General features: G+C 41.8%; 1 protein-coding gene across 1 annotated transcript in view; it reads left to right on the top strand.

Annotated features, from left to right (window-relative positions):
- Bhmt2 (betaine--homocysteine S-methyltransferase 2) overlaps nucleotides 1-1,916 on the top strand; it is a 16,883-nt gene extending 14,967 nt beyond the window's left edge. Inside the window, exon 8 of the mRNA XM_008853335.3 lies at nucleotides 950-1,916. Within this exon, the coding sequence (XP_008851557.1) occupies nucleotides 950-1,031 (82 nt within the window). The 3' untranslated portion in view covers nucleotides 1,032-1,916. The remainder of the gene's footprint in view (nucleotides 1-949) is intronic.
- The last annotated feature ends 14,588 nt before the right edge of the window (nucleotides 1,917-16,504 follow it).

The following is a 16,504-nucleotide window of genomic DNA, read 5'->3' as shown; positions in this document are numbered from 1 at the left end:
GTGTGTGTGTGTGTGTGTGTGTGTGTGTGTGTGTGTGTGTGTGTGATATTGGATGCACGTGTGCTCATGGAACCGGAGAACAACCTCAGGTATTTTTCCTCTTCAGGTATCATGCACCTTGGTTTTCTGAGACAGGGTCTCTCATTGAACCTGGGGCTCATCAATTAGGTTAGGCTGGCTGGCCAGTGTGCCCCAAAGACCCACCTGTCTGCCTCCCCAGCACTGGGATTACAAACATACACTACCAGTCCTGACTTTTAAAAAAATATTTATTATTTTTATTTTATGGGTATGAGTGCATTGCCTGCATATACGTAGGTGCATCTATGTCGTGCAATGCCCATGCAGGTCAGAAGAGGGCGTCCGATCTCCTGGAACTGGAGTTACAGATGGTTGTTAGCTGCCATGTGGGTACTGGGAATCGAACCTGGGTCCTCTGTAAGAGCAGTTAGTGCTCTTAATCTCTGAGCCATCTCTTCAGCTCCCACACCTGGCTTTTTACGTGGATGCTGGGGATTGAACTCAGGTCCTAATGTTTGAGTGGCAAGTACTTTACTGAATGACATCTCCCAGCCACATTTTGGGGGACTTCTTTATGTTATACCATTATTTTTATATCATTAAGGTTTATAATCATTATAACCTTCTGTAATCTCAATTAAATCTTCCAGGCTTTGCTTATAGTTTGCTTCTAAAAATGTAAAACCAGGCCAGGCATGGTGGTGCATGCCTTTAGTCCCAGCACTCAGGAGGCAGAGGGAGTTGGATGTCTATGAGTTCAAGGCCAAACTGGTCTACATAGTAAGTTCTTGGCCAGCTGGGGCTACAGGGAGACTCTGTCTCTGAAAGATCCCTCCCCCCGCACAGTTTTATATATGCACATGTGATATATAGGACTTATACAATAAGTATGGATCTTTTAATTAATGATACATATTTTCCAACCCAGGGCTAGACGGGAGTACTGGGAGAATCTGCATCCAGCTTCAGGAAGACCTTTCTGCCCTTCACTATCAAAGCCTGATGTGTAAGAAGCAGAGAAAGAAAAATCTGAAGCAACAGAACAGAAAGAAATGACTTCAAGTCCCACCTGGAACCTTCCTCACAGCTGTCCTCATTCTGCCCTGATCGTCCAGATGCTAAGCAGCCCGTGAGCTCTAGTTCCTTCAGTTGTAGCAACACATCCCTCCTGAGCCCCTGCTTATTGGCTGTGGAAGATTCAGAAAAGTGAGAAGCCCTTGGATCCCCACACACTCTGTATCCACTGTCCATTTTTTTAAGGATCACCAGACATAGCCAAACTTGATTTTTCAGGGTGGATCTGACATTTAAAAATAACCAGAAGTCAGAGAGAAGCAACCCTAGTGAATAATTCGGGTGTCTAAACGAGGAGCTTAAGGAAGATGGAGCATCACTCTGAAATAAAGCATTCAGTCCACTTTTCTTAAATGATTTCTATCATGGCTACAAACATAATCTCAGTAGAAAAGAGGCAAAAACTATTCTGAGAAATGGCAGCATTATTGAAATCAGGGTATAACGTCCCAAAGTGATTACTTTCAAACATGATTTGTGTTTAAAGGTCCTAGAATTTTTAAGTGGGTCTCTCTAAGCACACATAGCTAGATTATAAACTACTGAAGGCCAAGGGCCACGTAATATTATTCTTACATTCTTTCTTCTTTAGCCTCATGCTGGACATACTCCTAAGTGCTCAATGAAACAGCTACTGATTAAAGTAAATAAAAGCAGGTAACAGTCTTAGAAGACCTTAGCAGCAGTCAGAGCTCAACTCCATCTTGATCTAGTATTTTCTTGATTTATGTTTGTGTTGTATACTGTGTGCCCATTTCTCTCCATCAAAACAATGTGTCATTGTGCAGTAATTAGTAAAATTACAAATAATTTCCCTTTTATCCTATTTGAGTGCTGAAATTTCAGAGACATTCTTGGGAATATAACAACAAATATTTATTGATTATTACGTTCCAGCTTTGTTTTACACCCTCATATCTACATCACCAAAGGGATTTAAACTGAGATTGTTTTGTTTTTGTCTTTTTTGAGACACGGTCTCCCTGTAGCCTCAGCTGTCCTGGAACTCACTATGTAGATCAGGCTGGCCTCAAACTCATAGAGATCTGCCTGCCTCTGCCTCCCAAGTGCTGGGATTAAAGGCGTGCACCACCACGCCCAGCCTGATTGTTTTATTTTTAACATAGTAGTTTACAGGTGAGGAAACTGAGGTCTAATGAAGCAAACACAGTGACCAGACATTCTCTAGCTCTCAACCCTGTTCTGTGCTGCCTCTACCATGAACACAGCTTTGCTTTGACAAGGTCTATCCACATGTTTCTGTAGCTGAGTCTGAGACCAGTATTCACTTTATTTTTTTCTCTAATTGGAATGCAATAATTGTATATACTCATGGGGTATATTATATAATACAAAATCTATAATGACTGAATCTAGGTAATTAGCATTTTGTCTCCTTATATGTTTAACATTTCTTTGTATTTGGAGCCTTCAAATTCCTCTTTTAGTTATTCATAAAATCTATAATAAATTATTGAGTTTAAAGTATTTTTATTAATTTTTGTTAGAATGAAGTAATCTTTCAGTCCTGGTATGGTTGTTTCTGTAATGTTAACCACCTAGAATTCATTCACTGGTAGTGCTTTACATAACACCACCTGATGCAAAGTAGAGAGTGAATTAGTTACAATCATATCAAGATTTTGGGGTTCTTAAGGCTGACCAATATGACCCACTGATTTTAAATGCCTGCCTATTTTTGCTGGCCTCTCCAGCCAGGACTGTCCAGTCCCTGGAGCTTTCCTGCAGTACCTCACTGCCACTCAGGATCACTTACTTCTTTTTAAGATAACTCTCATCCTTGGAAAGTGATTCCACAGTAACCAGAAATCTACTAATCAACAGCCTTCACTTGCTGATCCAAATATTATAGTTCCCACAGAACAAACCTACAGTTTTTAACAAAGCAGGATGACTTTTGTCCTGTCAATAATGTTCCAACCACACAGCATCAAAGCAAAGCCAAACTGTATACACAATGAGATTATTGAAGTCTTACTGTCCACAATTTTCAGTGGCTGCACAGTTTCATCAATTGAGCACAATGAATAATTCTTCAAAACTTAAAGATAGCTGTTAGGCCTTCCTAGACATATGTTCTTCATATCCTCTGAACCAAAAGATGTAATTGGATGTATATCATCTGTGTGATAGACACTTAACTTCCTTGTCTTAACATCCTCTCCTGTGATATGAGGGGAACAATGGAAGCGTCCTCACTGAGGTGCTATGAGGATTTAAAAAGACACAAAGATATTTAAAATAGCTCCTGGCAAATGCTAGGCGTTCATCACACATGGAACAGTGCAGTGTATCCATGTAAGTTTCCAATCCCCTCATCCTCACGGTGGCTTACACTCTGGATCAAAGCCTCTGCCTATACTTAGTGCCTGGTATTGAACCTAGACTCCAAGGTGGACTTCTTACCCCTTAACCATCTGCTAAATAGCTGAAGGTCATGTGAAGAGGGGACTGTATGGCATGGTGAGAAGAGCAGGAATGGAGAGGCCACACTGGGAACTGACTTCTGGGGTCTACACCAGCACAGCATTCAGTCTGGAAGTGATGCAACACATTTGAAAAATAAATGGCATGATACATGGTTAACGAAGTGTTTTTCAATGTACAGCCATCAACCTCTGAAAAAGCAAAATCAGTTGAGACTCATATTAACAAAGAATAGCTCATTTGTGCTTCCAGGAAGAATAAAGCCATTCATCAGTATTTCAAATAATTGACAGTTGTGACATCTGCAAAAACATAATTAAAATGAATTTTTCAGAATGTGATTATCATGGGATAATAACAAGGAAACTGAAGCTTAAGAAGATACTCAGAACACGAGGAACAACAAGATGAGGTTTGGCATGAAGATGGATCTCAGCAGCAATGTGCATTGTGCTCAACTGAAGAAACTGTGCGGCCACTGAAAACTGGTCAATACGACTAGTCAATAACCTCACTGTGTGTGCTGCTTTGCTTTGACAACGTGTAGTTGGAACATTATTGATAGGACAAAAGTCACCCTGCTTTGCTAAACATGCAGATCTCACCTTGGGTGTAGAAATGCAATGGCCTTGACCAAGATGTTGGTGACACTGAAGTTGACCAAACTCCCAAGAGAGAAGCAGACATAACAATAAAGTAATATTGCACATGCAAAGCAGATACTCTGTCACTGAGCAACACCTGAAACTTTTGAAAAAAAAATGCTTTTGAAAGAGCCTCAGTATATAGTCCAGGCCATCACTGAACTCTTGATTCAACTGCCTCAATTTCCTAAGTGCTGAGATTATAGGTGTGTGATTACCTCTGGATGCAAACACTTTTTAAAGACAGATTTCCTACATGGAAAGATTCCAAAACTATATAGTGTTTGGATCACAGGTCAAATACCAATAGTACATATAACAGGAAAGTATTTCAACTCCATTTAAAAAGTGATGCCCCTAAAACAAAGCCCAGAACTTATCCACGGCCCCTCCTCTGGCAATACTAGACAACATATTTAGATAATTAAAAATACTGAAAAAACAGAGATAAAATTGTTAAGTAGATGAAATAGTTACATAGTTTGAAATCTCAGGGAGATCATCCAAAACGTTATTACAAATCATAGATAATTAAAGGGCATTTCAGGACCCGGGTGCACTTACACACATGCAGGCAATACACTCATACACATTAAAAATAAAATTTTAAAATTTTTCAAAAGCTATTAAAAAAGATAATTCAGTAACATGAGGACAACCTTTTTTATATAACTAAGTCATTGCTTTTCTATATACAGTTGACAACTATTTTGAAAGCATATGGAAAAATGTTTATTTCATATTCTTAGCAAAATAACTACCTAGGAACAAAACTTAGAAATGGGGGACTGGAGAGATGGCTCAGCAGTTAAGCGCATTGGCTGCTTTTTCAGAGGACCTGGGTTCAGTTCCCAGCTCCCACATAGCAGCTAACAGGCATTTGTAACTCCAGTTCCATGGATCTGACACCCTCTTCTGACCTCTGTGGGTACTGCATGACACGGGTGCTCTCATACACATGCAGGCAATACACGGACACACATAAAACAAAAATAATAAATAAGGAGCTGGAGAGATGGCTCAGCAGTTGACAGCTCTGGCTGCTTTTGCAGAAAATGCAGGTTCGAATCCTAGCATCCACATGGTGACTAACAACTGATTGTAACTCCAGTTCCAGGGGATCCTGTGTCCTCTTCTGTCCTCCACAGGTAGTACATAACATGGGTGCATGTACATACATGTAGGCATAACATGCATACACATAAAATAAAAAGAAATAAAAAATTAAAAAACAGCAGCAACAACAAATAATAATAATAAATAGATAAGTTAGCAAGAAATGTACAAGAACTATTGAAGGAGATTAGGGGATGCTATTGGAGGGTGCAGATTAAGACTTCACTAAATACATGCCCATACTCAAAGTAAGATGTCGAGTTGTTCTAAATTAACAACTGTAATATAACTAGTGAAGGGGAAAAGATATGCAAACTCTCAAAATCATATGAAAAAAAAAAACCAAACTATTGGGATCAAGGTAAAATTAGAAAAAGGAAGATAGGCAGATGTGGCCTTGCCAGGCAATCTCTCATGCAACAGAGCCATTAAAACCACAAGCTACTTGTATAAAAAAGCAATGGAAGAGACTAATATAGATATAGTCCACACCACATAAACTCATGACAAAGAGCATTTCAAATTAGCAAGGAGAAACTGGGCTAGTTAGTGATGGGCAACTGGTCAACCATCTGGCATGTTCATGTGCTCTTTCTCACTCTTAAAATAAATTTAAAGCTGATCATAGTTTTGACCATAAATCCATGAAGGAAAAGCCATAAAAGAAAAATAGTAATAAAATTTATCATATTTTTTTTAAACGTAAGCTGGGTGTGGTGGTACATGCCTTTAATCCCAGTACTTGGGAGGCAGAAGCAGGCAGATCTCTGCAAGTTTAAGGCCAGCCTGGTCTACATAGTGAGTTCCAGGTCATCTGGGGCTACAGGGATACCCTGTCTCAAAAACACCAAAAAAGAAAAAAAGTGTAAATGTATGTATACACACAAATACTCTAGTCCAAATGAAGGTGGAAGCAAATGGAGACAGTGTTAAGACCCCCAGGAAGGGGGTCTTGAACTACTTTAGCCCAACCTTTTCCCCACATATGCACACATTACAAGGGAGACTCGGTGACATTCAGGACTCCAGTCTGCCATGTTTATTTAGGTTTAAGGTGTTATGAGAGGGAGCTATACCCAGCTAGGACCCAGACAGAGCCCTGAGATCACTAGTATCATTACCCTGGCTCGATGGCCACTGTTCAGGTACAGTTATGTACATAGAATCCGCACGGTATTGGGCATTATAAGTAATCTAGAGATGATTGGGGGTATATGGAAGCATACCTATAGGTTACATACAGATACTCTGCCATAAGGAGGTGAGCACCTGCAAATTGCAATATTCACTGGGTTCTGGGAACCTAAGACATGAGTATTATGATAAATTAAAGCACTATGTGGTCTTGGATTGGAGCTGACTGTAAAAGACCACACGGGAAAAACTAGGAGAATTTGAATATGAACCAGGTCATAAGAAATCAGAATTAATTTTAGCAATGCAGGAACATCTTCTTAATTTTTAGAGGCAAAAAAATATTAATGCATATTAAATGTTAAATTACTACTTATAATTTATCTTAAATATGTTAGGATATAAAAATGAGAGGCTTTTCCTAAGCTATGATTTCCAGAGGCTCTTATTTGATTGGAAGAAACTAGGAAGAAGGTAATTGCTTGTCAAAAAGAAGGAGGAGGAGAAGGGGGTAGGGAGGATCAGGGACATTAAGAGAAACTGGTTTGAACCAGCTCTTTCCAGTTCCACAGTAGCTATTTGCTGTCCTAGAGAGTTATCAAGAAGAGCAGATGGCCCTGTGATAAACCTTGCTGTGGGGTGAATCACAAATGCAGACCTGCAAATCACTGGTGTAGAAACTACCTGGAAGGGATCCAAGAGATGTGGAGAAGCTAGGGGTGAAGGTCAGCTGGAAAAACAATTCCTGCTTTGCAACGGTCACAGCCATGATCTGACACCTTGTGCAAAATGGTAAGCAAAGTTAAGCAACCCATTTTGGCTGTACAGTCAGCTGCCTTGAAGATGGACACATACTTTGTTCAATCAATGATAAAAATGTTGAGAAGAGTTTTAGAAGGGTACACATCTGCCTGATCCCAGGGCTTTTTATTAGCTACTTTAGAGAAAGGAGCCAGGGAAAGCTGACTACTCTGGCCAGCACGTTTCATTCCGAGTCTCTGTATTTGGGTGGTGCATTTGAGTGGTACACAGAGATGGGTAGAGGAACACATGATGAGTGATGTGCTGGCTCCATGACACTGAAGTTGTGGACACTTCTGGGTGACAGTTGGGGGGAGGAGCATTAGGAATGGAAGGCAGAAGGCCCAGACCAGAGTAGATGGAGGAAGCACTTAGGATAGAGGAGAAAGTTGGGATTCAAAATGATGAGTGATGAGAAAAAAAGGGATCCTCTAAAAGCACATCATTACCATTTGTTTGCTTGTTTGATTCGTTAGTTTTGTACATGCACATGCACGTGGTGTATGTTGTGTTCTTGTGGGTGTGTACATGTGTGTAAGGCAGAAATCAATGTCAGGTGTTTTCCTCTATTGTTCTCCACCTTATTTTTTGAGATAGGGTCAATCTCTCACTAAACCTGGAGCTTAACAACTCAGCCAGACTGGATGGTCAATGAACCAGGGATACACTTGTTTCCACACCTCACCCCCTCCACACACACTGTTCCCCTTCACCTCCATCCCAGCACTGGGGTTACAGACACATGCTACTATACCAGGCTTTTACATATGTGCTGGGGATCCAAACTCAGGTCCCCACCTTCTGTGGTATGGTCTTTACCAACTGAGCCCTAGGCCCAGCTCTGTGGGTTTCTGTTTTGTTGAAACAGGATCTCACTATGTAGACCCAAATTCTCTCTGGGTCTCCTGCGTGATCAGACTAACCATATAATATATTTTATGTGTATTTATTAACTTACAAAGGAATGAGTACCCAGTGCCTAGCCCTGTGCCACACCTCAGAGCCCGCCTTATCAGACTGTGCCACACCCATAATTCTCTCATGCCTCTGGGGCCAGTGATCGCCCCAGGTCCATTAGAAGTCAGTCCATTCTGTCTTTTAGCTGTTGCTCGCTGTGGTCCCACGGCTCACGTGCTTCCCCATGGCTTACGGCTTCTCCAGCTGGGCTCAAGGCTTCCATTCCAAGATGGCTCCCAGCCACACCCCCATAGTCCACACTCTGCAGCAGGCCCCACCCATTGGAGGAACTAGCCAATCAGGAGACACCATGCTAGCCCCAAACTTGCATCAATGCTCCCGCCTCTGCTTTCTGAATGCTGGAATTGGAGGTGTGAGACATCACATCCAGCTTGGGATCTTTTTCAAACTGAATTTCTAGCCTGGTCTACATAGCAAGTTCCAGGCTAGCTGGGGCTAAAGGGAGACCCTGTCTCAAAAATACCAAAAAATAAATAAATAAACAGAACTTTTGCAATTTTAAAACTATAGTTTGGTGGTATTTAGATTCCCTCCCCTTTCTGCACCACCCTCCCCGACTGTCTTCCGCCCAATTTAATGTACTCTCTTGAGCTGGGCATGGTGGAACACACCTTTAGTTCCAACACTTAGGAGACAGAGGCATGCAGATCTTCATGAGTTCAAGGCCAGCGTGGTCTACATAGTGAGTTCCAGGCCAGCTGGGGCTGCAGGGAGACCCTGTCTCAAAAAGGCAAAATAAAAATAATATATAAATAAATAAAGAAAGAAAGAATAAATAAATAAATAAATAATATGGCCTACAGACTCTAATTTGTGTCCTCAAATGTCCTTCAGTGTGGGCCCATCCACTGGACCCACCAACAGTCCATCCCTGTGAGACACTGTCTCTCCCCTTCCCAACAGCCATCAATTGCCAAAAGTCCCTTAGATTGGGTTGGGACTTCTTATCCACCTTCCCTATGTCTATGCTGGGATTTTGTCAGATTTGAGCTTGCATAGGATTTGTGCATGCTGTCACCATTGCTGTGAGTTCATATGAGTAAATGACCAGCTGTCTGGAAGGCTGTTTCCTTGTGCTCATCCAGCCCCTCTGGCTCTTCCAGTCTTTCTGCCTCCTATTCTGCAATGATCCCTGAGCTTTCGGAGGCAGAGGTTTAAAATAGGCGTCCTATAGGAATAAGCGCTCTGTGACCTCTTGTTCTCTGCACATTGGCCAATTGTGGGTTTCTGTGTTAATCACCATCTGCTACATAAGGATACTTCTCTGGTGAGAGTTAAGAGGTGCATTCATCCTGTGTGTAGAGGTTGCATTGAAGGTGTGTCACTTAGTATTAAGCACCTCACAGACACTTATTCTCTGTATTGATCAGTTCTGGAATTCTTTAATAATATCTATCAGTTGCAAAATAAGATTCTTTTATGAGGGGTGATAGAATAGAAACTTTAAAAAAAAGGTTTGGGGATCATTGAGGAAGAGGGAGCAGAAAGCTTGTAAGAGCCCGAGGTGGTAGATGAATATGAGGAAACTATGTTGTCTGGACACCACAGGGTAGTTGCACATATGAACCCACAAGCCAGAGAGGGGCCCAGTATGGATGGGGGGAAATGAGCAGGAAGCCCCAACCCTAGCTGAGAATCTATAGGCTACTGAAGGATGCTGGGAGAGGAAGGCTCAGTTTTCCTTACTGGTATGATGCCTGGTAGGTTGACCAGACTTCAGGGCATGTGTGGATTCACACCCAGGAATACTTGGGAGGCACAGATTGAAACAGGTCTTTTTAAAAAATTGAACCCCCACACCCACAAATTAATAGGTCTAAAAAAAACTCTTTAAAACCCCAAAGACTCTATACTCTATTACAGAAATACTTCTTTATCTATGTTCATTGCTGTCATTTTCATAATAGTCAGAAATTGGAAACAGGGCTGGAGAGATGGCTCAGTGGTTAAGAGCAGTGGCTGCTCTTTCAGAGGACCCAAGTTCAATTCCCAGCACCCACCTAGCAGCTAACAACTGTCTATAACTCTAGTTCCAGGGAATCCAATGCCCCCTCTTTTGACCTCCTTGGACATTGCACAACATGGGTGCACTTACACACATGCAGGCAATGTACTCATACACATAAAATAATAAATAAAATATTTTAAAAAATAAATTAGAAGCAACCTAAATGTCAATCAGCTGATGATGAATGGATAATGAAGGTGTGTTATACACAATGGAATATTATTTCATTCTTTAAAAAATTAGTTTATGAAATTCACAAGTAAATGGATGGAACAGAAAACAATCATCCTGTGTGAGGTTACACAGACCCAGAGAGAAAAACATCATATGCTCTTTTTAATAGCTGGATGTTAGCTTTGAATTTTTAGATATTCATGAGGTCAAGAAACTAACAAATGGTCATGGTTGGGTGGGTGAGGGGGCCTTCGTGGGAGAGGAGGTAGAATGCAGTGATCTGAAGGAGGAAAGGGGAATAATAGAGTAGGAAGTGTTAAATGGGGTGGAGAAAGAGAGGGTACAGCAGAGGAGGCGGGAATGTGAGAAGGGGTAACACTAAAGGCCTTTAGAAAAAGCTATATAGGAATCTGCCACTATAGATTCTTAAAGTACATACATACTCATTACAAAGAGATTAAAAGGAGTTACCTTATAATAGGGGGACTGTAACCTGAAGTTTCTCCCTCTGACCACTATGATACAAGCCATTGTCCCGTCTCCTTCCCAGGCTCTGCGGAAAGAGTCAAGCAGGCAGAAGCCCATCACCTCTCTCACCCAATCAGTTGCATGAAGGGGAGGAGCCACGGCCATATTGAGCAGGGGTGAGTGTGGCAACAAGGCATTCCAACCACATGGTGAGATGCTACCCAAGGGGCCAGGCAGTGAGAGAAAAGCTGATGGAGGCTGTGGGGCTGTGGTTAGCAGTTCAAATATAAGCCTATGAGAACTCATGCCTTTGTAAGTCACCCTTTCCCGGATGTGATAAACTATGCAAAACTGAAAATAGAAGGTATTCTGTTGGTTTGTCAGCCCTGGGACCTCAGAGGGCATGGGTGCTGCATGGGTGCGGGTACCCCAAGAAGAGGGAGGAGAAAATATGGGGAAACAGAGACGCTGCCCCTACTAGACACTAGAGACTAGTAACGTAAACACTCAATGCCAGAGATAGACTTCTTGTCTTGAAGCTGTTGACCAGAGGTTCCATAGACCCTCAAATAATACTAGTCATTGCCCCTACTCTTGGTTGCTTCACAGTAAGATCCTATTGTTGAAGGCACTACATACATGAACTGTAGAACAAACAAGGAGAAATCAAGCTGGTGCTGACTTCAAAGCCGCTCCTCTATTGTCTAACTTTCATAGTGCTGGAAGGTGCTGTGTAAGCTTCCTGAAGAGAAAATTTAGCGTGAACCTTATCCAGCTGTGAATCCTGCAAGCTACAACAACTATATCCACTAGTACAATAGCGGCACAAATATTATGAGTAACCAACCACTTTCTAATTGAATTTAAGGTCCACTTCATAGGATGGAGCCCATATCTGACATTGATATTAGGCCTAGGAACTTGAGGATAGATAGTCCACAGGCCATGGGAGAAAGCCTAATATAATTATTCTGCTAAATAGAATGCTAAACTGATTTCTAATTACTTATTGTCATACCCATAGATTAATGCTTCTCTCAGCTCTCAGTAGAGAAGCATCTGTTACCACAGATGGTAATTAGCAGAGAACCACAACTGATCAAAGTGCAGAGAATAAGAGGCTGCAGATTGCTTATCTCTGAATAGGACACCTGTATCAAACTTCTTCCGAAGGATCTGGGATCATCGCAGAGGAGGAGGCAGAAAGATTGTAAGAGCCAAAGAGGGTGGATGACCACAAGGAAACAGAGTTTCTTAGGCAGCTGGTCGGTTACTCATATGCACTCACAGCAATGGTGACAGCATGCGCAAGTCCTGTGCAAGCTCAATCCAGACAAATCCCAGCACAGACACAGTGAAGTGGGTAAGAAACCCCAACCTTACCTAAGGAACTGTTGGCAATCAGTGACTACTGGGAAGGGGATATTCAGTCTTATTTAAGGGTGAGACTGTTGGCAGGTTGATCAGGCTCCAGTGGATGAACCCACACTGAAGGAATTTGAAGGCATAAACATGACACTCTACAGGCCTTTATATATAATGTATATTATTATATATTAGAGAACAGGAAATTTGGTGGAGACTATTAAGAGGATGTAGATACAGGAGGGGATCTAAATATGATCAAAATATATTGTGTGAAATTCACAAAAATTCAATAAAAAAGAAAAAAACAAAAATTAAGTACTAAATAAATGAAAAGGATAGATAATAATGGAGGACATGAAATTAGGGTGGGGTAGTGGGGAAGAGCTGGAGAAGGGTAAGGGGGTCTGAATGTGATCAAAACACATTTATGAAATTCTGGAACCAAAAAATTTTTAAGTAAAATTTAAAAAATTTTACCACTAAAGATTTTGTTCTTCATTTCAAATTTTTAATAATATATAAGCACATAGATTATATTTTTAACAAAAAATAAAAGTACCTGGGGTAGGGCTGGAGAGATGGCTCGGCGGTTAAGAACACTGGTTGTTCTTGCAGAAGACCCGGGTTCGAATCCCAGCACCCACATGGCAGCTCACAACTGTCCATAACTCCAGTCCCAGGGGATCCAACAGCCTCTTCTGAACTCTATGGGCATTGCACGTCATGGGTGCACTTACCTACATGCAGGCAATACACAAATACACATGAAAATAATAAATTAAGAAAAATTTTTGTAAAAGTGCCTGGTGTGGTGGCACATGACTTTAATTCCGGCACTTGGGAGGCAGAGGCAGGTGGATCTCTTTGAGATTGGAGGCCAGCTTGGTCTACATAGTGAGTTCCAAGCCAGTTGAGACATCAGGGAGACCCTGTCTCCAAGAAACTAAACAAAACAAAGCAAAAAACAAAAAATAAATAAATAGAAGAGAGTAAGACTTAAGAAATAGAGTTGTAAGCCAGGCATGGTAGTGCATACCTTTGATCCTAGCATTCTGGAGGCAGAGGCAGGAGGATCTCTCTGTAAGGCCAGCTTGGTCTACATAGTGAGTTCCAGGCCAGCTGGGACTATAGTGAGACCCTGTCTCAAAAAAAGACAAAAAAAGCAACAACAACAACAACAACAAAAAAAAAAAAAACAATAAGTCAGTAAACCAAGAAGCCAGGGTTTCTGGAGACACAGGGAAGGAGAAGGGGCTGAGACACGCAAAGCCAGAGGATGACACGACGACGATCCATCTTAGCAAGAGTTTGGGCTTCTATTCTGAACCATGAAAGGACAGTGAGGGGTGTTGTTTTCTTTTCTTTTCAGCTCTGAGGACTGTGTGTATGCTAAGCAAGTGCTCTGCCACCCAGCCAAGCTCCTGTCTGACACTGGAAGGTTCTGAACAGGAAGTGACAGGCTCATTTGGGCAGTTGTGTTAATAAGCCGTAAGGGGTTAACATCAGGGGCAGGGAGACTAAGCATTTAAAGAAGTCCTTTTGGACTGGTCTGTTTTGTGGACTCAGTTTTTCTTTTTGAAAAAGGCAAGATGTGTCTAGAGTCTTTTCTGGTTTCACTGTTGGCTTGAAACTTTACTATGAGGAGGAAGCAGTTTTGAGCATGAAGAATATAAATGAGGTAAGCTAAACTGGCATCTTCTAAGTGCTAGGAGTGCCTATCGCCAGGGAGCTAATGATGCGATGCAGATGCTCAGCAGGGTCAGGCCACTGCCCCTCAGCTCTGCTACCACTAGCCAGGTGCCTTGGACAGGGTCCTAGCTTGGGCAAGTTCCTTGCTTTCCTAGTAGGAATAAGAAACGTACCTACTCCAAAGGTTATAGGAAGGATTCCATGAATTGAACGTGTACCTAGGACAGGGTGAGTCCTCATTAATGTAGACATAAATATAATCATGTCATTATCCCAGATTGGATGCTCAGGTCTAAAGCAAGTAGGGCCTTTCAGAGACAGGGAGGTGCCTTACAAAGCCCTGTATTCTTTTCAGCTCTGAGTGTAAGATTTGTTGAATGAATAAATGACTGTTTGCTAAAACATCAGCCATAGTATATATGGAGTAAAAAATTTTTTTGAGTTAAAAGCAGACTACTGGAAGACGATTTTTTGCTTTGGAATATAGAATTCGATCTTGGATACACGAGAGATTACTTGAGAAATAAACTCTATCCATCAATGTTTTCCTTCACCAGCAACCGTATCTAGCTTAAGCCAGAATTCACCGTATCTAGCTTAAGCCAGAAAGGGGTTTATTAGAGTTTATTTGGAAGCTCATAGCTGCTGCTGCTGTTGCTGCTATGTACTGTCACCCCACTGGAGCACTGGAGATGAGCCCACCCTTTCAAACGGAGTCCTGGCTCAGCCCCCACCAGACCAAGGTCTTTCCCTTTGCTTCATCCTATGACTTGCTCCTCGCAGAGTCTCAAGTTTGGGTCTGATTACCAGGACCTAAGTCACGGGCCTGCCACCTCCCAGATGTCAAACTGTGAAAGTGGGTTTAGGGGTATCTACCTTAGGAAGACAAAACCCCTAAAATTTCCTCAAAACACAAAAAGTTGACAGTCAAACATGATGATCACATTAAAATATAGAAATAAAGCACTCAATAAAGCTAAAGCTAGGTGTGTGACACATACCCATAATTCTAGCACTTAAGAGATAGAAGGTGGAGGATCAGGAATTGAGATAAACAGGGAGTTTGAGATCAGTCTGAGTTACATGAGCGTCTGCCTCAAAACAAACAAACAAACAAAAGCATTCAAGCCAGGCATGGTAGCATATATGTAATAATCCTAGCACTTTGGAAGCTGAGATAGGAGATTCACAAATACCAAGCCAGCCTGAGTTAATTAGTGATGTAAGACTTTTCCAATTAACTGAAAACATTCCTATGATTTACTACAGTAGACTGTAATCATACATGAGATATATCATATTTGATATATAGTTAAGGTTATAAGCTGAGATACAATTTAGAGACAATGATTAAAATAAAAAAATAAATAAACAGGAGAAAACTCTATTAACTTTCTCAGAAATGTTAGTGACTACAGGATTCAATTTGAAATAGAATATTTACTTTGAACTGTTAGACCTGATCAATTAATTTTTCCCAATTTTCTTTCAAGTTGAACACTAAAATAGACACAGTTAAAAGCCCAAGGGGGACTTCTTTGCTGATTCAAATCTATTAATGTCGCTGTGGGAAAACAAAGCCTTAGAAAGATTCAATGATTTACTTAAGGTCACCGTCAGAAAGTCTAGTCATTCACTGCTTTTCCAAGAACCCTGTTTCAGAGCCCTGGCAATATAGTCATCAGCTGATGCTTGGCTCAAGTGGGCCCAAGCCTTTGCTCTCTTTACATCTAGCCAAAAGGTTACTTTGGCTTGCTATGTTCTGGGATGATTTATTTCTGTCCCTCTAGGTATGTTGAAATAAAACCAATTTCCACAAGGGTTGTAATGTAGAAAATCCTGCTTTTTCCTGTGTGTGGAAAAGCTCACATAGCCAAACAGGAAGTCAGAGAAAGGATTGGCATCCTACAGTCCTCTCCCAGGTCATCCTCCTCGTGACTTAAAGAGGCACACTAGATCTCTTTACCTCTCAATAGTGTCACTCAGGGGACCCAGCCTTTAATCATAACGGACTCTTGAGAGACACTGAGACCACAGCCAAATCATAACAGGCACTAGCCCAACCTGGGGCCAGGTCTTCTCCAAAGCCCCCACCTTCTATGAACATCACCCTAGGAGTTTGGATTTCAGTATATAAACTTGGAGGGCTCACAAACATTCAGACCATAAGGGAAGATGACTGATTTCCTAACCTAGCATAGACTTCCTACTCTGGGATGAACTAAAAAGGGATGCTCCTGGGAAGCACGTCCCAGGGAGATTATTTGTGGAGAGCCACAGCCTCCACCGCCATTACAAGATGGCGCCGGTATCCGGACCTTCTTAAAAGTAAACATCCTGCCACACCCATAAGGGGCGTGCACAAGAGCCTGCTTTCCCCCGCCTCCTCCCGTGGCATGATCTCCAGCAACCAATCCGCTTCATATACGTCACAAATGGGACCTTTGGGGCGTATATAAGCAACAGCTCTCCCACTTCTCGGGGTCTTTGGTCTTCAGTCTTCAAATAAACTGCTGCAGAAGGATCCTGATTTGTCCTCCCGCGTCGTTCTTGCTGGCGAGACGGAAAGCGGTCGGGGACA

This window comes from Nannospalax galili, unplaced genomic scaffold, assembly GCF_000622305.1.
Source record: "Nannospalax galili isolate Female #2095 unplaced genomic scaffold, S.galili_v1.0 scaffold45, whole genome shotgun sequence".
NCBI classification, from domain to species: Eukaryota; Metazoa; Chordata; class Mammalia; order Rodentia; family Spalacidae; genus Nannospalax; species Nannospalax galili.
Note: the sequence above shows the minus strand (reverse complement) of the source record. Positions and strands in the feature narration are given on the sequence as shown.